The sequence below is a fragment of the Anguilla rostrata genome, chromosome 3 (genome assembly GCF_018555375.3).
Source record: "Anguilla rostrata isolate EN2019 chromosome 3, ASM1855537v3, whole genome shotgun sequence".
Lineage (NCBI taxonomy): Eukaryota > Metazoa > Chordata > Actinopteri > Anguilliformes > Anguillidae > Anguilla > Anguilla rostrata.
Window position 1 is genome coordinate 64,097,918 of NC_057935.1, and position 25,328 is coordinate 64,123,245.

A 25,328-nucleotide genomic window follows, 5' to 3' on the forward strand; every position below is an offset into this window, starting at 1 on the left:
CAAGAAACAGGGCTCCTTAGATCCACATTGCAGAGACGGTGCAATAAACTTAATGGAGTAAGTAATCAATAGAACTTTCTGCGTGAAAGATCAACAGAGAATGATTACTCCGCTCGGTGTTTGGGTGCAACAGACGACCAACGCTGCCAACACATCGCCAGCAGCTGTGCTCGGCCCTCCCCTCACCCTAAAAAGGAAAAAAAAATCGTAATAAACGTGTCAAATATTCCAGGAAATCATGTCTGTATCTGGTGTTTTCAGTCTCATTCACTGTTTAATTGGCCATATGAGCAGCCTGTAAGTCTGGTTAGCATTCTAGCCTTTTCCGACATTATTTACTCTTGAATTTATGTACACAGATAGCGCTTCTGTCTGTGCTCTCCAGCATTTAAATCAGCTTCAAACAACCATTAAATTTACCTCTTCAGCTTGCGACTCTCTGTGATGAGCTGTGTGGTACTCACCTTTGCTTCACAGACACACGCCTCCTACAAGGGCATTTCTACAAGCTCCGCTCCAAATATCATTTTTACCATACAAAACAGCCTCTTATCTCTAGACAATGTAATTTAAAAATAAATACCAAAAAAAGAAACCAAAGCACTTTTTTTTTTTTACATTAAACATAGCGTTATTGTTTAATCATATGGGGTTATGCACAACTTTATGAGTTGTGGAGTTAGAACACATTCAGGTTACGTAGAACTGGATGAGAAATTCCGACACGTTTGCAAGAAGCAAAATGAACAGAACTGACCCACCGAGGTCGACGCCAGTTACATGTTTCGTCGATGCCCTGGGAAAAGGCACTGCGGCCGACACTCTGCGCTCAGTACAGGACGGTTGTTTATCTCATCACGCAAACCTCTCTGTTGAGCGCGAGCAAACAAAGGGCGAAATTGACTCTTAAACTCTTGAGGGACGGTCTTGGCGGGGGGAAGCGAATCGACGCGGGACGCAGCAGTTGCGTGCAGACCCTCTTTTTTTTCCGTTAGCGCTCCTCTCCGCCGCCGCCGCGGTGATTTCTCCCCGCCCGCGCCGCTGTGCTTTCTCCCCGCCTGCGCCGCTCGTTATCGGCCCTGAGACCGCAGCCGTGCGGCCCGCGCTCCGTCTGAAGCTCATCGTGGTTTTTTCTGTGGCGTTCGACGTCGGCGCGTTCGCGTGTTGAGTGCAGTTAAGCCGATTATTATTCCCTTTTTTTTTTCATTACCGTAGATCGCTGGAGCGAAAAGAATGTCGTTAAACCCCCCCCCCCCCCATATTGACTCGCGCGCTAAGTGTTGCAAACTAGGATAATGAACAACAATAAAAGGAGAGGAGTAAACATTCAGGCGAATCGGCGTTACGTTCCAGGAGGGCATTGTCGTCGCCAACCATTCCTAGTGTTGCATTGTGGGACAATGACATCACATCCTGCTGCTCTACTGGCTCATCGACCCCCGGTTCGCTACAGCTGTGGCGGTTGTTTGGGGGGAGGGGGGGGTGTCACGTGACTGCGGGGGAGGCTCACACTTGTCGTTAGAGTCGGGGGAGTTAATGAGCGGGGAGGCGGCGGAGGGCTCACCGAAAGGGCATCTCTTCTCCAAGAAAAAAAAAAGGAAAAAAAGGTCACCACGGTTCACTTCATTTGCTCGGCTGACCTTTACGTGCACAATTAACATTTAAGCAGAATGAGGCTTTATTTTCTCATCCTGGTCCTTTTCTGCACGTTTTGTCTCGAGATAATTGCGGAGTTGGAAGCGTTCGGTTTCTGAAAGGTCTCTAAGGTTGGGCAGGTTTTGTGTTTTTGTTTATGGCTTATTTACCATTCAGTTTTAATTAACTGGAAATTGCCTAGGTGTCCTCTTTTCAAAAATTCACTGCGTTTTTGAAAGACTTCCTACATTTATGTGCATTGATAGTGCAGTCCTTGAAATTCAGCAATTCAGTCGAGGAGGTATCATTAAGACCTCCAAAGATACGAGGAAATGGCTTAGCTGAAAAGGTTTTTAAAAAAAAAATAGCAGTGTGTTTGTGCATGACACATCCTATTTGCTGTAATGCCTTGTTCAACGTCGGTAAGCTTTTGAAGAGAAAACACCCACTGTACAGTAGAGAAATTGCAGGTGGAGATGGTACACATTTTGCTTTCAATTCAGACCTTGTTTTGCCATTTGTTTGAGGGCTCCAAAGAGCCCTCGTACCTGTGATTAACTCTGCCCATTCACCCGAGCCGTGATTCAACTTTTCAGTCTGCGAAAAGTGGCAGGAAGAACGGCACTCTGGAAAAGCAGCGTGACTGAGTCACGTCCCAATAATGCCCTTTTATTCCGGGGAATTATAAAGAATCTGTGCGTACGGTTCTTTCGCGACACCGCCTGTTTTCACTTCCCTGCAGTTGATTTATGCTCTCTCCCATAATGCACCTCTTCCCCGGCTTTCACTCGTCACCCTTCACCTCTTTCCTGTCGAAAACACAAGATGGCACCCACTTCCCCCGTCCTTTTTTCTGCATGCATGCGCTGCTGAAAGCCCTTTCAGACGGTTACAGATTTTGTGTATCCCTTTTTTGTTTTTGAAATACATCTGGCTTCACTGTGACAGATTCTGAAGATCCTGGGATCTGCTGGAAAAGTGTACTTTGCATGGATAGATGCCTTTTGTATGAGTTCACCCTTTCTTTAGGTCCTCCATTACTGTACTTGTGTTTCAAGATTTTATGCCCAAGTAAAATAATGTATGGTCCCTCAATGTTCGTAGTCACAATGCAAAGGTCTTCCACTTGTTTATGTACTGTAATAAATAGTCTATACATTTAACATATGAATACATGCATTTGTAATATATAGTTTATACATATGTAATATATAGTTCATACATTTGATATGTGAATACAGTTAATGTTGTTCGTATATTCATATATTATTCATTTGTGGTTGTGTATTAGTGTAAACGAAAATGTGTTTTGTTCATAGGAGTTCCATGCTTGACTTTGGGTGGTTCAGATGCGAGAATGAGCACAGTGAACTGTAATATATTCCATGTAATTACTTACGTAACATTAATACAGCTTGTGTGTGTTTTTTAGTGCAGTGCGATGGACTGTAAAAGGGCCTGAGAGAAACCTTTCTTTCGGAAAACTGACAGCTCTCTCCTGGTGTTTGCAGAACCTGATAAAGAACCTTCCGGAACAGAAGGAGCTGGCTTCGCTGGCGGAGCTGAAGAATGAGTACGAGGAGCTTTGTGAGTCGGAGCAGTTCGGCATCGTGGTAAGTGCTCCACCGAGGCCACCCCCCCCCCTCCCCCCCCAAGGGGCTGTTCCTCAGCTCTTCCACAGGAAAAGCATTTCAATCGTGTGAATATTCCTGTGACCCCCATCACCCCCACTATCCGTCCCCTTCCTCTTCTCCCTCACTTACGCATGCTCTTGTTCCTCTCTCCTCTATTTCTCACATTCTACTACTCTTTTACAGCCCCCCTTTCTCTTCCCCCCCTCTCTCTCTCTCTCGCTCTCTCGCTCACACTCTCTCGCTCTCTCCCTCTCTCACTGTCTGACATTTTGCTCTCTGGTGTTACATCGCTGTGTATTTCTCTCCCTTTAAATCTTTATTAGGGCTCCTGGTAGAGCCTGTGTAGGGGAGGGGACCGGGAAGCGAAGAGCAGGACTATTAAGAAAGAAAAGGGGAGAGGGAGGAAAAAAGAGTGCCTTCGGGCCCTCTGCAGCATCAGCGCTGTTCAATATATAAAGAGACGCAGTAATGTATAATTAAAAGGCCGAGAATGTAAAGGGCATTTTTTATGACAAGTCAAATCTGGTAGCCCAGTTGCGACTGAAAGAGGCGGCGATTCTGATTAATAATGAAGAGGCGAGACCGATTTTCGCGTAGCGGCGCGTGACGAGGACTCCGAGCGGCGTTGCGGTTTCGAGCCCCGGGATGAGTCGCGTGTTTTGTTTACGGGTTCCGGCGGCACACCTTCGCGCTCGCGCCGAGCGACCCCGTCGTGTAGCGGGTGAGCGGCCGCCGCGCGAAAGGTTGAGCTGCCGTATTTCACTCTGCCTGCCCGTAGCCCGTCGCTGTCAAGCGCCAAAGTTAAATCATAATTCTCGAAAACGTAATAAAAAGAATACCGTGACCTTGTTTTTTTTTCTCTCTCGGAAAGCGAAAACATTGAGTGGGATTTTGAGCCTTGAAAAAAAACGTGCTAGGAGGATTTTTTGCGTCAGCAAAACTTTTCTGATTAGTCAAAATGAATTTAAACGAGAAATAAATTCAAGGATGACCTGCGATGAGTGAAAGCCTGTAAAACGCTGGTCAGGCGATGCAGGCTCTTGCCCAGTGTCTGGCTGCAGCCTTCAGGCAGGTGGGTCCTTCTGTACGTGGCTGCCCATGGACATCAGGTCACTCAGTTTGAATGGCCTCATAACTATTTCCCCGTCCCCAATCATCATTAGCGTGGCGGTCTGTTCTTTCCCGCCGATTTCCTGTGAGCCCTGCGTGACGCGTGATACGATGAGCCTCGGGTGCCGCTGTTTGCGGTCCCCGCCTCGTCTCTTTGGGTCAGGTAATGAGGTGAGGTGCGACTGTTCCCCAGCCCCCGCCATTCCGGGTCGCGGGCGATGACACGGCGCCCTGCCCCGACGCGCGGCTTCGCGCGGCTGTCCGGCGGTAATGAGGCGGCTGCCGCGTTCTCGCCCCTCTCGTGTCATACACAGAACCCAAATCCAGCCAGGGAGGAGGAGGAGGGCCCCCGCCCTGGCTTTTTTTTCCATTTTGACGGACGGCTCGCTCACGAGCTCCGGTAAAACGCGGGGCGCGATGGAACGTCGCGTACGGGTGTCGCGGCCGCCCGCCGTGCGCCGCGCCGCGCCGTGTGACAGCGCGTACGCGGAAAACCTGCGTTTCCGCCCGCCGTGCGCCCGGGCGACGGAACCCCCCGCTTATTTCAGCTCGTCCTTCCTCTGACATTCTATCGCTATTTTTTCCCTTCCTCCTGCCGTTCCGGGGCAGGGAAAAAAAAAGGCTCTAATTGTGATTCAAGGCAGTCGGTCTTCAAACGAGTTTATTCCCTTACAAAACCTGTCTCTTCCCACACGATTATTCATCCTGGTGATTGATGTATTTGCAGGCTAAATGTTTGGCCTTGTAGTCGGATGGTATTGTTTTTGCTCGGTGGCGGTGCAGCTCCAACTTTGATGACAGACAAAAGCTTGTTGTGATTCATTAACTGAGCGAGCGCACTTTATCCTGAACGAGCGATCTCATTCGAACCAGCAGACCAGCCGTCAAGGAACGGCGCTCGGCGATTGGACTGAATATCGCCGTGGGAAAATGAGGGAGAGAAACGGACAGAACCGGAAGGTTTTGTCAGGAGTTATGTGCTACCTTATTTCTTGTGACAGACTGTCATGAAAAGCCAAATTAAATTTCAGCTGGGAAGACAGCTTGGGCTGGTGCCCTCAGTACGGAAACACTTCTAGCCAGGAGCGGTCCGACTCTTTAAGTAGCCTTTTAAGCAGCTTAAGACCGGTAGTCTGTATTTTCGCCGTTGGGTACCGCGGGCGGGGTTGCGTTCGGCCTCCCGTTGGGTTTTTTTCGGGGCTGACCGTGCCTCCGCTCTCCCCCAGATGAGCTCGGTGAAGCTGCTCCGCTCGCGCCTCAACGGGATCCTGTTCAAGCTGACGTTCGAGGAGCAGGTGAACAACATCCGGCCGGACATCATGAACGTGACGTTCGCCTGCGAGGAGGTGAAGCGGAGCGACGGCTTCAGCCGGCTCCTGGAGATGGTGCTGCTGGTGGGGAACTACATGAACGCCGGCTCCCGCAACGCCCAGACCTTCGGCTTCCACGTCAGCTTCCTCTGCAAGGTCAGCTTCCTTCACCTCCGCCTCCGTCCCGCTTTTACTCTCTTTCTCTCCGTTTTCTCTCTCGCAGTTTAAATTTCTGATCAGCTTCCTCTGCAAGGTCAGCCTCCTTCACCCCCCCTAGTTTCGCTTTTGTTCTCTTTGTCTCCGTTTTCTCTCTCACAGTTTAAATTTCTGATTAGTTCATTGCGGTGACAATCACTCGTTTGTGTTTCCAAAGCATACACATGTGATGTGACTGTACAAGGCAATATCCCTCAAGTGATGTATGTCACAACAGGTGTTAGTTTGTGTTTCCTCTCTCTCTCTCTCTTTCTCCCATTCATCTTCTTATTTCATCCACAATTCTCAAAAAACCTGGCTGGTCTTTTACAGTATAGTACAGTTTAGCGCAGTATGTCCTGATGTTAAGAGGCCTAGTCCATTTTCTTCTGCTTTTAATGCACTGTTTTTGTGAATGAACCTTCTGTGGTGTCCGTGGGGAGCTCCTACGCCCCGTTTTGTGGGAGATTTGTTGGGATGTGTAAGTGGTCTAATCTGAAACGTGGTGCACTTGTTTTGATGTTCATGCTTGTTATCAGAGGGACTCTGATTGTGAGGTACTGAAAAGAATCGGACAAGGAGAAGCAATTTAGAAATCTGCGGCGATTTAATCCGCCCATTGTCATGTTTGATGTTTAATCTATGTTCAATTTAATACAACTTAATAAAACATCATAGAACTTCAGCGGGAGGCTAATGAACACGCACATGCGTTATGCATCCCTCTCTCCCACTTTCTGTGCGCTAGCATACTCGTAAAACAACCGAACAAGCATGAATTAATGATTAATTGTATGGATTTTTTGCAGGAATGATTCGGTATTCAGAAAAATTAGCTTCGGATATTAAAAGCCGCGGCTGTCTAGTCCCGTACATGTGTTTATTTATACAGAGAAACATCTGACATTCGAATGTGATTCCCTGTCAGGAGCTGAGCAGTAGGCTAGGCTCCAAGCTCCACATGTCAAACCTCAGCATTGGGGAGAAAGCCATGGGAGTGTGCTAGCTTCAAAGGCACACGCGGTACGGTAAATGCCGTTGAAGGAGATGCAGTGTGTTCTTCAGCAGGATTTCTTCACCCTGCTCTTGCCTTTATTGTTTTTTTTCTTTTTTTAAAAAATAAGAAATACATGTCGTGCTTTATATGGTTCTGCAATGCGACATACAGCTCCTTTTTGTTTTTTTTTTTGCTTCATGTACTTACGGGAAAAAGTCAGCAGAAGCTCCTGGAATGTGCCCTCATGCCATTGCCCTTTACAACTCGAGATGTTTGTGGTTTATGATGAGCGTGCTGTTGTGTGTTTTTATTATTGTTGTTATTGTTATTATTATTATTATATTTTCTTTAGTTATAAATAGCGGGTCGTCTGAGGGTCAGGGCGCGGGGCACGCGGGTTTCGTAACCTCGCCGCTTTTCGACGGAGGCTCCGGCGGAGTCCGAGGCTCGCGCGGGCGCCGGTCATCGTCTGACAGGGTTCGGCCCTCGACCCTCCTGCCTCCCACGCGCCGCCGCAGCCGAGCCGCTTCCTCCCGCCCCCGCATCCCTTCCCCCCCCCCCGCTGCTCTCGGTTCGGCAGTCTGTGTGCCAGCGAACGCGAGGTGCCCGGCAGCGCTCGGCGAGAGAGAGAGAGAGAGAGAGCGTTCGCGTTCGCAAAGCGGCAGGGTAATGGGTGGCGTCCGAGCTCGCGCCAACCGGATCAGTCGGCCGCCTGGCCTTTCAGAAGCGGAGTAACGACGGCGTGCGATAGCGATGCGTAAGTGCATTAAGTGGTATTGTAACGCGGCGAGCGAAGTGCGCTATTAAGTAATATTTAATATTCTTTAAATCCCCGTGCTGGTTTCCCCATGTAATATTAATCGGAACTCTTTGGGCTGTGCGGCGCCTGTTTTAACCCTGGCAAACGGCCAGCGCGATGGTTCCAGGGATCCCCACTCAAGTCGCTTCCCTGGTGGAGAGAAGGGGGGGGGGGTCATTTAAGCTAGGGGACCCCCTCCTCCCACCTTCAGTCAGTGATGTCAGTGTGTGGATGTGAAACCCCTGGAACAACAAAAGATGCTGATAACAACTTAGGATTTTTCCATAGCATATGTTGCTACAACAGAGAAAAGAGTTTTAGATATTTGATTTTTATTTGAGATATTGGTTTAGACAGTCCAGGTAAGAAGTGCAATGCGTGTGTAAGTTAGTTGTGCAGATTGGCCTGATTTCAGAAGCCATAGGAGAAGACCATCTACAGACAGTATGGAGGACACGGAGAGAGGCTTGCATCATTGATATTACGTTAGATTTGCTCTTCCTGTTATTTTAGTTAAATACTTTTTTTTAAATCGTTTTGACCTTTTTAAGGTCAGCCCCTTCAGAAGGTGCTGTGATAAAACTGAGACAGTCAAAGAAAGTTTGCCAATAATCTTTATAGTCTGCACAGAGCCAAATGATTCTCCCTGAAGAGACAATAAAAAAGAAAAGGGAAGAAGGATTTCTTATTACAAAGCTGTATTCATTTTATTTAACATTACATTTCATAGATTTAATATTGAAACATGAATCTGTGCAATGCAGCTTTTGCACATTGCGGCTAGCCACCAGATTGCCCAAGGGAGTGGTGAAGGGTTCCAGAGGCCTGAATATTTTTGACCTTTAAAAATAGTATTTTTTTTTCTTTCGGCGTATTCACGTGCACCTTCATTTAGAACATATGTGTGTTTATCATGCAGTTATGGGTTTGAGTGGTCATTTCCTGAGCATTCCTTCCCTGTTCGCTCTGTGTTTTCCTGCCCAAGTTTGAAATAATGGCATTTTGAGCACATCCTGTTTTTTCATCATGCAGCATGCAGTTTTCAATCAGCTGTCGCTACCGTCTCCAGCAGAATAACCTCTTCGACCCCAGCCAATCAGGTTTCAAGTCTGACCACTCCACAGGGACTGCTCTCCTCGCAGTCGCGGATGCGCTTGCCTTGAGGGAGCTTAGTCACTCAGGTCTGTTCTCATCCTGTCTAACGTCTGCTGCCTTCAGCCCCGCCCGCCTGTCTGCTGCCACGTCCTGCCCGCCGCCGCGTCCTGCCCTCAGCCACTGGCGGAGATGGGCATCTCAGGCTCCGCCCACGCCGGGTTCACCTCGCGTCTCGCTGGCTTGCTCTGTCAGTCGGCCTGGAGGGGATCCGTCTCCCAAGCCCCACCCCCCCACGAGTGGCGTCCCTCAGGGCTCGGTGCTCGGACCGCTCCGCTTCTCTCGCTACACGACACGGTCCAGTTCTCTCCGCTCACGGCATGCCGTATCATTGCTATGCTGGAGATACTCCACTCTTTTTTTCGTCCTGCCCCTCCGACGCCCTAGCTCAGGCCCGCATTTCGGTGGTTTTTCACTGACATTACAGCCAGGATATCCGCCCACCCATCACCTGATGATTAATCTGAGGAAAACAGCACGTCTTCCTCCTGGCGAAGGCTTCCCCGGAGACTCGTGCTTCAGTCGCGCCGCGTCTCCCCCCCCGCTCAGCCAAGAATCATGACGTGACCCTGGATGACCTGACAGTCTCAGGACACATTGCAGCATCCACCTGACAGCAGACTCTCCCCTCACAGCGTCACGACAGAGGCCCCGCTGCTGTTTGTACAAGCCCTTGCAATCTTCTGTCTGGGCTGTTGTAGCACGTTAGCGGCTGGTCCGCTGGCCTGTGCAATCAGGCGACCGTCGCGGGTCAAAAATGTTGCTGCCCACCTGGATAGAACCTGCCGAAATTCAGACGTGCTCTCTCTGCAGTCAGTTCATATCTCTCATACTGACATACTGAGCTGCACATGGTGATTACGCATGCATTATACACAGACAGTGATTATTACTGCATATACCCTCCAACTGGACCTCTCCATTCTGCATCCTCCTGCTAGCTGAGCTCAGAGCAGCTGCTCCTGGTGGTCCCTGTCTCTTCTCCGTCCTCGTACCCTGACGGCGGGAACGACCTTCTTTTTACTCTTGAGGAAGACGTCGGTCTCCCCTGGTTCATTAACGGCGTCTGTTTCTCTGAGCTCAGTGTGTTCCAGCGCTCCTTATTTCGGGCTGGTCCCTGAGAAGTCGTCCGAGTGAGGAGTCCTTCTCTGTAGGTCGAACGACTTTCCCCTGTCAGTCAGGAAGACGGATCGGCTGGCTGCCTCCTGAAAACATCGGAAAACTCACCTTTACAGACCGCCGCAATTTTTCTGTGTGGTTGAAAAAGAAACTGGCCCCTTTTTCTCCCTTTATGTCGTGGGTCCTCAGGCGCGCACATTGACGGTGGCGCTTGTGTATAATTGCAAACCCGTGTGGCCCTGGCTCCGGTGTTATTTCTTTCCTATGTGCAGTGCGCTTTTTCCGAGCCGCTTCCACTAAAAGCGCCCGCCAAATGACCTCGTTGTAAATTTTAAATTGCCCGCGATGCCGGGCCTCCGCTCTCTGTAACCCGGGGTTGAATTTCGGGCTTTTATGTAACTTTCAGATGGGCCTCTCCCGCATTAAATAAACCCCCGGTGTCTCTGCGCCAGTAAATAACAGGTTTAAAAAAGTGAGGACAGCTCTTCCATCAGAGAGCAGGCCCCTCTGGCAGGAGAGGGGAGCTGAGACAAAGTGCCCGCTCGGCCTGCCGCTTTGACAGGTTGAATACAGGGGGGGGCTTGCCGCCGCCGCCGCCGCGTGGTTATTTCGGCTCTCTCTCTCCGCGCGCTCGTGGCCCGAGGGTCACAGGCGAATGAGATGAGCGCCGCGCCGCGCCCTTGAGTGAGGGTATCGATGCTATCGAAACTTTTCTGTTTAAAAAAAAAGAACGCTGTCAGAACTTAATACTGCTGTGTTACATGGCGATAGCAATCATTCAAGTTTTAATTGACCATAACGGCTTTTCCTCAGAAAATATATCTATGTGACTTATACACACACACACACACACATATATAAATAGATATATAGCGCCTCTGTTTTGAATGGTTGGTTCCTTTTCACAGACTTCTGAGGAACGGATTTGACATCTTTCAGGAAGCGTATGCTCGAGAGGAGATTACACTAACTTAATAAACGAGTAACGAGTGAGACAGAAAAACCATGTGGGAAAAAATCCTACACCTCACTTGCGGTGTCTTTCAGGAAGTGACGGAAAAGGCTGTAAATGAGAAATTATGTTAATTAAAGCCAGATTTTCTCCTGGTCCTTCGGGACTCATTGTCTACATCTTTCATCTTTAGATATTGTACATCTCTCACCACGCACCATATTCCTGAGGAGAGAATGTGCTTTCTGTACGACCATTTTTATCACATTATAATGTTATCATTACCTTGTTACAGCGATTAAAATCTGTATGTATGAAATATAGTGTGGCAATTCTCATGTTTTAAATCTTATGTTGCAGTATCCTGAAATTAATGAGCGCCTTTGTCTTCTTTCAGCTGAAATGCTATCCTGCTGTTTTTATGGTTCAGGCGACAGCCGTCTGAAACATGGCTGTTGACTCTCTTTCTTTTTTGGTGCATATTTGCTTTCCGAGCGCTCCCGAGTTGTGGTCTGTCCTTCAGTCCTGTCATAAATATATCAGCCTCTCTCTACGCTTCATTTCCTGTCCTCCAACTTCCTCTGCATGAAAAATATCTGTGGGTCTGTACGGGGAAAAAAAAAATTCAGAAGGTTTTATCAGGAAGATGTCTTGGAAGTATAACCTCAAAATAATTAGCATTATTGATTGACATTATGGGCAGGGTGCGTCGATATGGGGAACATTGCCGGAAGTTCTTAGCAAAATTGAGAGAGGTGAAATGTCAGTTGTAGCAATAATCTTTAAAAATTGAGCGCATATACAAAAACAATGTCAAAGACATTTGTGCGCCTTATTATTTTTGTCTGTTGGTGTAACCATGTACATAATTGCGATACGCCTCAGCGTATCACATTTAGTCAGATGCGTGGAAAATTGTGTGGGTATGTCAAAATCCTGAAGATGCAAATATAATTAATAAAAACAACATTCAACAACATGTTTTCCAGGTCCAAGATACGTGTTGTTTTCTGTTCGCCCGAGCTTTCACCCAAATCCCAACCACTCACTTTTATCTCCAGCGTATTAGAATGAAAAATAAAGATAAAGGTCTTCTCCAATTATTCAGCTTGTTCCTTCTTCTTAAGGTTAATGCTGTGGCTGATCACGAAATGCGTGAAAAAAAGGTCTTTATTTCTCTGACGGAAAAGAACACCTCATCACAACTGCATTTCATTTTCCTTTAAGTACAGAAACGTATTTTTAGCCTTCGTACAGAATCGCACATTTCACCATTTCTGTTCACTTTTCGCCACCTGAAACACCTCACAGCGTGTTCTTGTTATTCGCTGCTTACTCGGTGCCGGTGTCCGGTGCAGCCGAGACCACGTTTCAGGTCAGTTATAAATATGAATTCAGGGCTGCCTGGTGACTCATCCTAATAAAACGCTGGATTTCATCGCGCGATGCCATTCCGTGCTCTGCCGTTGTTTTCCCGGTGAACGTGCCCAGGTCCTCCACGGGGGCTTCTGTGTAAGTGTAGTACTGCGGCAGTGTTGGTTGTTTTAGAAGTCAGAAGCTGTACTGAAGTGATTGACATGGCTGGTCATTAAACTGCTTTTGTTTTCCTCTGTCATTCCGGCTTTTCATGGGTATTCCCATCTCTCACAGGCAGGCACACACACACACACACATATGCATGCACACACTCACACACACACTTGCATGCACACGCACGCACGCACACACGCACACACACATGCATGTACACAAACACAGATCCACATATATGTGTGCTGATACACATGTACACACGCACACACAGACACACGCATGCACACACACGCATGCACGCACACGCTCGCACGCTCGCACTCACACACACACACACACACACACATACACTCTTACATGCTAGTGCACTCAGACTTGCACGCACATACGCATGCACGTACACAAACACCGATCCACATATATGTGCACTGGTACTCATGCACACACACACACACACACACTCGTTAGTGCACTCGCGCACACACGCACACACACACACACACTCGTTAGTGCACTCGCGCACACACGCACACATGCACACACTCTTGCGCTGGCGCGCGGGCTTATATGCATGTGCCTGTACACCAGCGCTGGCGGCGCGCAGGCACAGCCGGTAAGCGGCTGTAGCCCGAGGTAGGGCCCGAGGCTCGCCCGTCTCCACTCGTCACTCTCACAGGAAACTCTCCTTACGGTCGTCACGGTCCGCCGCCGCGTTCCAGGTTCGCCGCGGTCGCCGGCCGAGCCGCCGGCGCCGGCGGCCGCTGCCGACCGGCTGCACTCCCTGAGCACACGCTCGCGCCCGACTCATCCCGAATTCTCACCGCCCCGCTCTGAATCACTGCTGGGGAAGGGGAGGGTCTTCGGCGGAGCTGTGGGCTTAATTGAGCAATCTTCGCTGACAGTCCTTTTGTCGGTAAGAGGATTCTAATTCCCACCCCTGCCTCATCTCTTATTTGTTAATTGTTGTTTGATATTTATATAGTTCAGACATCTTGGAGGGAAGCTGCTTGTTATTCAGCGCGAAGTCTCGCTCTCGACCGCAGATATGAAATGCAGATAGAAGGCACCCTTTGACATACACCGGCTAGTTCTGAGTGTGAGGAATGCAATTTCAAGGCAATTTGGGAGGAAATTTAATAAATATAAAGGCCTGCTGAGAACGTTTGCATTTTGGAGGTTTCTAAAATTGGAACAACTCGCTCGGTAACGCAGGTTAGAAACTTGTTTTGGCAGTTAGATATTTCGGTGAAACTCACTCAAAGTATGTTGATGAACCAGAGGAAATGAGATTAATGGAAATCCCCTTGTTGAAAACGGGCTCAGCCATTTTCACTTGCTTCTAACTGCAACGCTGTTGGAAAGAATCTCACTTCATTGCAGCTGCACTATTTACAACCCCTTTTATGGAATTTAAAAGTTAAGTTTTTTAACTTTAGTAGTACTTCACTGAGAATAAAGATTAACAAGCGATCCGTCACCTTCCACGTCTGCGGTGATGTTGCCAAGGGGCAGTGTCACACGGCGCGGATTGTGTCGCGAGATGATCTGTGGCTCAAAGCTCCGGCTTGATCAACAATAGCAGCCGAGCTTAAGAAGGACCACCTCCACCTGACAGGAAACCTAGGGGACAGGAAGTGATGTGTCGCGCGGCAAACGTCTTGTCAGGCATAACCCTGGATCCAGCCCAGAGGCAGCTCGAGCTTACAGCCTGCGCTGCGCATGGCAGCCACATGCACTTGCCATCAAAGGAGGCCGCGCGGAGGTTCCTATACACCCGGTAAGACTGCGCCTGTGGAAAATAGCGCGCTGCGAATCTTTCCACCCGAGCTCAGAGCCCAGAGTGCCTCCCTGCTTTTCGGCCTTTTTATGGCTCGCCTTACCGTGAAGCCCAAAAAAATGACCCGGAATGGAGGTTCTAAATGACCCCGTAATTGCCCTGGTGAAGAAACTGGGCTGAAGGATGCACTTCCCCTGCTGCAAATTGGTGCTTGGAGTCACTCCAGCGAAAGGCCAAGGCGCTCCCCGGCCATCGGCGCCCATCAAAGAGAACTCTCCGACAAAAAAAATGATGCACTCACTGACCCCCGCTCCCAATCTCGCAGTCGCTGGGTCCCAGGCGGGGACTCCACCCCGAAGAGGCGCGCGTTCCACAGGGACGACCCGCCACGAGCGAGGGCTGCTCTGAGCTCGACACGGTCAGCCGACACTGCGGTCGCTCTGCGGTCGAGTTAAACACGCCGCTGTGCCCGAGGTTAGGCTGGCGCGCGTTCGCTAGGGAGGCCTGGGGTATGGGTGCTGTGGGTGGGGCCCGCACAGATGTGCCCCCGCACACAGGGATGAGCGTTAAACACGCCACCATGCATAAGGTTAGGCTCGCACACGTTTGCTGGGATGGGTGCTGTGGGTGGGCCCCGCACAGATGTGCCCCCTCACACAGGGAGGGGGGGGGTTCAGCGGGCCGCTGGGCCTCTCCAGACCCCCGCGCCCCTCCCAGCCCGTGACAGATGGGCCCCTCCCCCCGCGGGGGGGCTGTCTGCTCCGTGTGCGGGGGTTGAGATGGATGGCCACCTGTGCTGCCGACCCCATCCCGGGCCCCTGCTGGGGCGGCGTTAGTGCCGGATGGACCCGCCGCTGGGCTCCTTCCGCCGCGCTCTGCCGCGCCGCCGGGCGTGAACACGGGCGCCCCGCCTCCGCCCCTCACGCACCCCCCCACCGCTCGCGCGGAGGTTCTGATCGCGGCGGGGGGCGGCCCAAACCCCCGGGGCGCTCGTTTTCGAGCGAACGCCGCTTTCAACCGCCCGCCGAAAGAAAAGAGCTGTGATTCAGCTCCGGGGGGGCGCGCCTCCCCTGCCGAGCAGCCCCCTCTCGTCCGATTGGTCGAGCTGGGATCCGTTCCGGCACGTTCGGGGAGGCTGCGCGGCGTGGAGCCAGACGTGCCGCGGCTGCCCGGAGGACTCCCCGGCCGCCTCACGGGCCTGGCGAAGGGGGGCGGGTCGCTCTTTGGCGGTCGTGACCTCGCGCCGGAGACGGTATGGAGCCCTAATGGCCGTCTCTGGGGGCGACGGGGGCGCGGCGGGGAGGTGGAATGTCTTCGGGGCTCGTGGGTGGCGGGACAGGTCTAAGAGGTACAGGACCAGTCCTGAGGGACGCCCCTGCCGTTTGCAGCATATTGAAATCCTGTAGACCGCGGCGTCAGGCGAGCCGGGCCGCGTGGAGCAGATTAATAATTCTCACACTGCTGAATTCTTCACAGGGACTGTCAGCAGGCCGTGGCCTTTTACACTGCGTCAGAAAGACAGTTGCTTGTGTGTATTTGAGCTGCTCTTGTTTTATAGGTAAGTGCGAGCACTTCTACTGAACAGCCAAGAATTTCACCCTTAGATTTTTTCTGAACATCTCTTCTACATCCGTAATACACAGCAGACCTCCCCCCACCCCCCCTCAACTGTCCCCCCCACCCCCCCCTCTATACACATACTGTAGGACATAAGGGTTGTGCTCGCGGGGAAAAAAAAGATGTAGAAAAATCACCATTCATCACCATTGATATGGAGAGGGCTTGAAAAGCAAGTCTCAATAATTCATTGCAATCAGGAACAATCATGGAGGGAGAGCAAGTGAGGAAAATAGCAGGGCTCCTCCTGGGCCTGTCGGCGGTGACTAATGGGTCTACCAGGAACAATGAGAGCAGCGGGTCCTGTTGTCAGATCGCTGTGGGCTCTGGCACAGGGGCCCGGCGAAGGCTCGGTTCTCCCACGTGGGGGAGCACTGCCTCTAAAGCGCAGTCAGCACAGTCTGAGTCTGAGCTGGGTACTCTGGGTACACTGACCCTTTACTATAAGCACAGTCTGCACAGTCTGAGTCTGAGCTGGGTACTCTGGGTACACTGACCCTTTACTATAAGCACAGTCTGAGTCTGAGCTGGGTACTCTGGGTACACTGACCCTTTACTATAAGCACAGTCTGAGTCTGAGCTGGGTACTCTGGGTACACTGAGCCTTTGCTATAAGCACAGTCTGAGTCTGAGCTGGGTACTCAGGGTACCATCACCCTTTACTATAAGCACAGTCAGCACAGTCTGAGTCTGAGCTGGGTACTCTGGGTACACTGAGCCTTTGCTATAAGCACAGTCTGAGTCTGAGCTGGGTACTCTGGGTACCATCATCCTTTACAATAAGCACAGTCAACACAGTCTGAGTCTGAGCTGGGTACTCTGGGTACCATCACCCTTTACTATAAGCACAGTCTGAGTCTGAGCTGGGTACTCAGGGTACACTGACCCTTTACTATAAGCACAGTCTGAGTCTGAGCTGGGTACTCTGGGTACCATCACCCTTTACTATAAGCACAGTCTGAGTCTGAGCTGGGTACTCTGGGTACACTGACCCTTTACTATAAGCACAGTCAGCACAGTCTGAGTCTGAGCTGGGTACTCTGGGTACACTGACCCTTTACTATCAGCACAGTCTGAGTCTGAGCTGGGTACTCTGGGTACACTGACCCTTTACTATCAGCACAGTCTGAGTCTGAGCTGGGTACTCTGGGTACACTGACCCTTTACTATAAGCACAGTCAGCGCAGTCTGGGTCTGAGCTGGGTACTCTGGGTACACTGACCCTTTACTATAAGCACAGTCAGCGCAGTCTGGGTCTGAGCTGGGTACTCTGGGTACACTGACCCTTTACTATAAGCACAGTCTGAGTCTGAGCTGGGTACTCTGGGTACACTGACCCTTTACTATCAGCACAGTCTGAGTCTGAGCTGGGTACTCTGGGTACACTGACCCTTTACTATAAGCACAGTCAGCGCAGTCTGGGTCTGAGCTGGGTACTCTGGGTACACTGACCCTTTACTATAAGCACAGTCAGCGCAGTCTGGGTCTGAGCTGGGTACTCTGGGTACACTGACCCTTTACTATAAGCACAGTCTGAGTCTGAGCTGGGTACTCAGGGTACCCTGATCAGCCCAAATGCCTGGCATTACATCACTCTGCCCTCAGTGTGAATGGGTCTGGAGTTCTGGGTTGGCTGTAGGGAGGGGTGTGTGTGTGTGTGTGTGTGTGTGTGTGTGTGTGTGTGTGTGTGTGCGCGTGCGTGCGTGCGTGCGTGCGTGTGTGTGTGTGTGTGTGTGTGTGTGTGTGTGTGTGCGCATTATGTACTCTGATTTTATAGCTACTCATGATTTCCACCTTAACCAGTGTAAACTGGTAAATGTCTCACTTACTGTGAATTGTTTACGACCGCTCAGCCTCTGCTATAGCGCTATCCTTTATCCGCAGCGGCGACCCGCAATGGCGTAATCTGATTTGAGGTTGTGCTCCCGCATCAGCGCGGCCCCCGAAACGCGTTTGAAACGGACGCCGCGAGTCGCGTCAGGTGCCCGGGCCAGGAACGCGGGACGCCGACGGGGCTCCGGGACGGGGGGGGGGCGCCGGTCCTGGCTCCCCCCCCCCGTGTCAGCCTGGCTTCCCTCGCCCGTCGATGATCTTCACCTCGCCGCGCTAATCAGCTCGCGGTTCTGTCAGATAAACTTAATGACGGCCCAATCACCTGAGACCGCGGAGGGGCCGCGCGGGGGCCTCACTTAAGCGCCGCCGCCTCGCCGTGCTCAATAAATGTCAGAGGCGCTCTCTCCCCCTCTCCCCTCTCCTCCTCTGCCAAGGCTCGTAGGGGGTAGGGGACCTTCGACATTTACTGAAATTGACAAGTTAAAACAGCGGAGACGTGACGGAAATAGGCTTCCGAGGCGCTCCGCCGTTCCTCGGCACGCGGAGTATTATTTAATTTTTTTTCTAATTTTTGCTTTTTATTATTTGTTTTGCTATTTTCGTTGTCTGGGTCTGCAGGTGGGGAAAATGGCAAACGTGTCATTGGCAACGCTCCTCAAAGCATTCGTACCGTGTTCATTTCAAGCCGTCGTAGTATAAATTCCTCCCCCCAGCCCCCACCCCCACCCCCCACCGGTTGAGTTTATAAAGCTATGAAACCGATATCTGGTCTTAACACAAACTGGCAGAAGAATAAAACCGAGCTCTGAAGGCGTTTGGCATGCAGCGATGACAGTTTGGGGATATAACAACAAATAAATTAAAAATTTGAAATGCATGAAATTAAATTGTGATTACCCTATGTGTGCAGATGATTGATCCCAGACTAATGAAAGTGGGGTGTTTTTTCTTTTGGTTTGGGCGGGGGGGGGGGGTGGTGACGGGTTTGGGGGGGGGACTGCGGGGCGTATGACAGGAGCATCGCCGGATTGGGCGCGCAGAGGTGCGCTACGCTAATTAGCTCTCTCAGCATGCGTCTCCAGCAGCAGTGCATTCGCGGTGGGAAATGAATATGGAACAAGCCTCCCATGGGCAGGAGCGCGGGCTTTGGCAGAGAGCGCCGCACGGGCCTTCCAGCCTACGCCAGCGTCGGCTCGCTCGGCTTGCGCGGGGGGAAAAAAAATAATACAGTAAAAAAAAAAAAAGTAAGGAAAAATATGCGTGCAGCCACAACTCAGCATGGGTGTTGTAGTGGAGCGGGTGTGAGGTCATAGCACTTTGGCAGCGCCTCATTGGCCGATCTGTTCACGAAGAGGTGCGCATATGTCGTAACTGAGACTGTAGCGATGCCTCTAATCGCTGCGTTTACTGTATTTCACTTACGTTCGCGTGCAGTTTTTGGGCTGAAGGATTGACTGAATGATTGCTTGATTGACTGCTGACTGCCGCCAGCTACTGTGTGCAAACCAGCTTTATGAACCTTCTGCGTAAAGAGACTGTGTTTGTAGGTAGAATGAAGTGAGTTCAGATCATATGGGTGCGAACTAGCATGATATTAAAAGGAAAAGGGTTTTAAACAACGTTACTGTCCTCTGAGTCCATTTGTAGTTCAGTGGCATTTCTGGAATCATGTGACTACACGGAAGCACCCACCACTCCGACTCCGGTTTACTGTGTGTGCTCGTGCGTGTTTGCGTGTGCGTGTGCACGTGTGCATACACTAGCTTTCAGAGTTTATTTATTTATGTATTTATTGTGTAGTCACTGGTCACAGGTTTTTAGCGTTACTCAGTGTCCTCTGAGAGTCAGCCAGCTAATTCTTTACTGCAGTGGTTGCTATGACATTCTCCTCCATTTTATAAAAAAAATTATATCAGAAAAAAAAATACTAGGACATGCATTACTTTAATTTTCCATGTAATGCAATAACATGCAGTCCAGTCCGGTCCAGTCTGGCTGCTGATTACTCGGGTGAATGCGGTGGACAGGTTTCCCCATACGGAATGCAACACGGGCATTTCATCATCGCTTGGCTCGTCCAATGAAAAGGCTCTGGCGTGTGCGCGGCGCGTGCTAACGACGTGCCCGTAGCGCCTTTGCGAAGCGTGCGCTCGCCGAGCGTTCGCTCGCGTGACCGTCTCGATTAGCGGGGAGAGGAGGCGACGGCGTATCTGAGGATCAGCGGAGCGCCGCCAGAGTCCTCCTCGCGGTTTCAGGGTGCGGAACGCCTCTGAATCGGCACATCGAGCGGCGGCGGCGGCGGCGGAGTCCGCGGTTATTAATACGCCGTAGCGCTATAAATGCCTAATAAGATTCCAGGTTTAATTTCTTCAGAGAGGCCGGTGATGAGCTGGAGAACGTCTTTTAATTATTCCTCTGATAAATACGCTGCAACAGCGGCCCTCGAATAAACAGCGATTGTTGATGTGATGAAGTGTTTCCAATAATGGGCGTTCGGGACTGTCGCGAAACGCAGCCCGGGCCGAAACGCTGGCCCGCCGTCTTTTTATTCTATTCTCCTCGGTAACGCGTCCCGACACACCTGGCTGCGGGTGGCTGGTGTACGCGTCCTTGTGTACACACACACACACACACACACGCGCACACGCATCACGCGTCGCCCCTCCCTCCCCTCCCCTCCCCGCGTTCTCCGACCGAAGGCCGTAAATCGCGTGGACCGGCCGCGTTTGTGCGACAGGTTTTTTTCGGATGATGGTGATTGGCAGGCGAGCCCTTCATCACCCCGGCTGTGAGTGATGTCGCGTGACGTCGGCTGTCACCGGCGCGGCTGTCCGGCGGGGGATTGCGGCGGCGTGGCGCGCCTGGCGGAATGCGTTCGCGTTTGCGCTCACCTGCGCGTCCTGTCGATGTCACGGCGAGTGACACACATCGCGTACGAGGGACAGGCCGCGACGCCACAGCCTCCAGGGACAATTATTGTGCGCTATTTTTAGCATCGGCATCAACATGCCGTTATAAAACCTTGAAGAATATGCCGTGGACTGTTCACTTATGTCTGACTTGGCGTACGGGAAATGTGCTTTATATTCTTAAAAGCCTACGTGTGATAAACAGAGGATCTCCAACAGGAAGTGGCATAAGTGGCACGGTTTGACTCACTACTGTCAGTTATTTTTTTTAACAGGTTGGAGCTAGAGCAAGGACTTGTGGTTTTTTAGGTCCTGATGGCGGTGGAGATTTTCAGCATTGCTGCAGAACTGCGACTTAGTCTGCAAAAAAAAAAAAAAAAAAGATACCTTAAAAATGAGCTTGGGCTAGAAGGGAAACCGACGTTTCGAGATGTTTCCCCTCGATGGCTGAGGAAATTGGAGGAGGCAGGCGTTGCGGGCCCGAGTTCCGTATGGAAATGGCTGCAGCCTTTAAAGAGCGTTATCTTTCCGCCCGCGCCCCCGCCTGGGCCCGCCCGCCGCCGGGGCCCGCCGGGGATTGGTAAACACCCCTCGGCTGAGCGGGCGCGGGACTGCTTCACTCCGCTTAAATACGGAGAGTGGCATCAGGATTCGGGACGGCGCGGCCGCGGGGAACGCCGGCCCGGCCTTGTTTTGATATCTGCACCGGCGCGCTCATGATTACTTCCGTATTAACCGTTCTGCAGATTTTCCGCTGAGATAGAAGGGAGAGGAGCAGCGGCTGGTATCAGCCAGGAGATAATTTGCCGAGGTGCTGAGTCGAAATTCCTCCACACGTCGACTCCAGAAAGAAGGGGGGGGGGAGAGGGGGGGGTGAATCAGCTAGTCAGCAAAGCAGAAATAATTTGCGAAATAGGAGCGCCCCCCAAGCAGACTGTGGTGCTCTCTACCTTTACAAAGGGAGAATATGCTTCTGTTTGTGTCTGAAAGTGGGGAAACCAAAACCTGCCATTTGCTGGATTTTCATTATTATTTCACTTTATTATTTCATCTCTCACAGACGCTTTGAACAACAACAGCATTGATCGCAGACTAAACATCTGTTTAGATTAAAGGGGTCATTCTGCAAGAAACCGGGAGATATTTACAATGTTATTGTTTTTTTTCCTTCTTCTTCTTCTTCTTCTTCTTCTTCCCCCAGCAGCCACGCATTTTGAGTCATTTGTAAAGCTTTGTCATTTCAGAGATTGCAGCTGTGACATGTCCCCTCCGCCTGCTGTCTGTTATAGCCAATTTCTCGGGGAGAAATTGGAAGCGATTTATATAATGGATGCTCATACACAGTGCCATTTAAAATGGAAAAAAATAAAATAAATAAATAAAAAAAACTCTGCAGGAAACAGTGCAATAATAATTCAGAGATTATTTGCGGGTCCATTTGTAAGAATTGTGCCGGCGAAGAGGACCACGTTGAGAAGTGCGCAGGGCAATAACGCGCTCTGATAAATTGACGAATGGCGCAGCGCTGGTGGTAAAGCAATCGCTGAATTATGCTTTCTTAATGGATTAATCAATTCCGGCTTTTCTGGTTGGCGTGTTTGCGGCAATTCATTCTACCTGCGAACAATTGCTGCTTAATCTGAGAAAGGCTTCCCCACTTTGAAAAGGAAACAAAGGCCTCTACAGGCTAAAAGCTTTATTGATCACGGAGCCTGTTTTGAATAGGTAATTATATGCCGGGATGTGCTTAGATTAACATATCACTATGGTTCACTTAGCATGATGATGGATGACCGTGCATATAATTTGAGCTAATCCTGCGTCATCGTGAGCGCGTTGTTCTGGAGGAACCTTACGCGTCGCACGGGCAAGAAATTTACCGTCTGAACGTCAGGAACGCGGTGTTGAGGCAGGTGTTGGACATCGCGGTCGCCTCCTTATCCAATTACCGAACGGACGTGCGGGTGATTAATAAAGGAGCAAATGGGTTATCAGGCTTCATGCCATTATTAGTAATGGACTTGCCGTAATACCTTTCTCTGCCATCGGCGTGGTAATATCCCTGCAGTTATTTATATGGAAGTCTAATTGTGGGCTGTTGCTATTCTCAGTAGCGCGATGCCGTCAGTGCGTCGGTCGTGTCCCCGTTTAAAGAGGAAGCTTCCGAGAAGGAGCGTGGCTTCTGTGTGGCTGGCTCAGAGTGCAGTCAGTGGAGCAGGGCCTAATCAGGCTGCTCAGCACCTGGGATCTGCAGTCTTTTTCTGAATGTGGCAGGGGTCAGGAGTGTGGCCAATGACATCGGTTCGTTCTAGGGGCGGGTGTGATGATGCAATATGATGAAGATACAATTGAGTAGTGATACTCTGAACAACAGCACAATTTATCTTAATTTGTAACGATATGATACTATTAATAACGATTAATCAGCATATGATGTGATGTAATTAGCTGTGATGTGAAGGAGACCATTAGATTTGACGAATTCCCCCCACCGACACTCGTGATCAATGAAGTAACAAACCGCATATCCTTCAAAGTTAACTCAAGTGCCCCGTTCTGCCTAAATAAAAGTTTTCCCTGTAAATTAACGATACAAATCGATTCCTACACGTCAACGTCAAAGCAGTTGTATTGTGACACATGCACTTCGGTGAAGTGATGCATCGATGTTTCATTGCACCCAGAGTTCATTCCGACTCTCGCTCCATTCTGTGACTGGCCTTCCTGATGAACTGTACAGGATATTTTTCCCTGTTTGGTGTTGTGTCTCCTGCACATTCTGAGAAAAATACTGGAGAGTATGGAGTCAGGACATGGACTGTATGCAGCAGTGTGTACGCCTGGCCTATGGTTGTCCATGGCTTTTGAGTATCAAATGAGAAAAAGAATTCATGCTGTAAGTAGTGATATGTAGACTACCATCAAGCAAGCAAGTAGGCAAGGAACTAACAATGAAGTTATTCATTTGTTACCTCCAAAAATATATTTTTGTATTGTATTGTAATTGTATATAATTTTTTTAGAGGTAAAAATCCACTGTTTTTTATTTATTTAACAAGAACATTTTTTTGACCTCATGTTTCATGGCCAGTGAGCAGCATCAAAGGGCTGCCATGGTACTGTACCCTCTGTACCAGGGTGCCGTTTCGCAGTGCGGGTGCACACTACTTTTTTGCCGGGTCTTATGCTCAGTAACTCTTCCCCACATCTTCTCTTGGTACTGGGCTGCACTCCGGTCCTGGTGGGCCGATCTGCATGCTGGCTTTGGTTCCAACCAATTGCCTTGGTGTTAGTTTTCTGACCGCTCTGTAAACTACGCTGGTTCACTCCTGTGCTCGAGCACAGTAAAATATTTAGGATACTCTTGCGGTCTGAAACAGTAGCTGGTGCTTCCTCTAATGCGTGCTCGAGGTACGATTGAGCCGATTAAATAATTAAGAGCAGAAGCTGGCACAGAATTAATAAAGTCCTGAAACTGATCAGCTCTTCTTGTGCATTCATGTCTTAATGCATTGTTTCTGTTCTTTAAAACACTGTGGACTGGTGGTGTAGTGGTGACTGATGCCCACAGGCCCACTGGTCAGCCGCTGTACAGGTGGGTGGTGGTGCTGGATGGGCGTGGTGAGCAGGGGTATGATAGCTCCTCACCTGCTTCAGGGAGCAGGGGGGCCTGCAGAGAAGGAGCTGTTTCTTTCTGCTCCTCAGCTCATCCTACAGGCAGGGCTCAACAGGAAGTGCTCTGAGAGGGAGGAGGCGACGGTGGGGGGTACCTAGCCCCCCGCCAAGCTAAATGCCCCCCCCTCTGCCCTGCCCTGGTACCCTTCTGTGGAGTACCAAAGGGCGCACAGGGCGATTTTGCTGGGAGAAGTGGAGACCAGAAACAGGAAGACCCCCTGCCCTTCCCAAACTGCCCTGGGGACCAATGCAATCAAAGCAGAAACACCGACCCCACCCTCCCCCAACCCCCTGCCAGTCCATGAAAACATACCAACTTTGAAGCTGAACACCTGGGCAGACTTTTGTGTTGGGGCTGCATGCACATCTCCTGTGTGGAAGTCAAGAAAACGTACTGAGGTTGGCAGGGGGTATTACTGCTTTGAAGAGTAGTTTTTTGGAAGGTTTTTTTGTTTGTTTTTTTTTTTTGTTAGATTCAGTGTTCTAGAACTCTGTCACATCAGCATTAGAATGTTGAGAACAATCTAATCTCTAACACTTGTGACACCATAAACGATTAAAGGAGGTTATTTCACAAGGTGACACATTCAGCTACTATGGCGACCACTGCGATCCTCTTTCTGATGTTGCGGTCCTTGTTTCCAAGCAATAATACGCAGACTGGAGATGATGTAGCACATCTCATTTAGGCCAAAGAGACGTACGTTGGCAGTTTATATCTGTTCAGTCAGCCTACACCTATTTCCACAATAATGGGTGAGTATAATCAGATTCACAGTTACTTGTAAATCTAATATAGTAATTCAGTGAAAAGGTAAATAAATAACTCACTCTGCCTCCCCAGCTGAAGCAAATCTCATTTTTATTGACATACATATTTATCAGTTGCTAGCAAGTGCTATGTTGACATGTTAATGTGTGATGCGATGGCACCGTAACGCTGTCGGACAGATGTTGCACACTGGGAAATTGTTTTTATTTTTTCTTTTCTTTATAAAATATTTATTCACAATCAGATTGGCACCAAGCGAAACTGCACTGCTGTGTCATTTTACCTTTTTTTTTTTTTAAACGATACCTT

At 50.0% G+C, this 25,328-nt stretch overlaps 1 protein-coding gene across 1 annotated transcript in view; it reads left to right on the plus strand.

Annotated features, from left to right (window-relative positions):
• diaph2 (diaphanous-related formin 2) overlaps positions 1-25,328 on the plus strand; it is a 446,422-nt gene that overhangs the window by 269,831 nt on the left and 151,263 nt on the right. Inside the window, 2 exon segments of the mRNA XM_064329326.1 lie at positions 3,147-3,248; positions 5,606-5,845. Of these exon segments, the coding sequence (XP_064185396.1) occupies positions 3,147-3,248; positions 5,606-5,845 (342 nt within the window).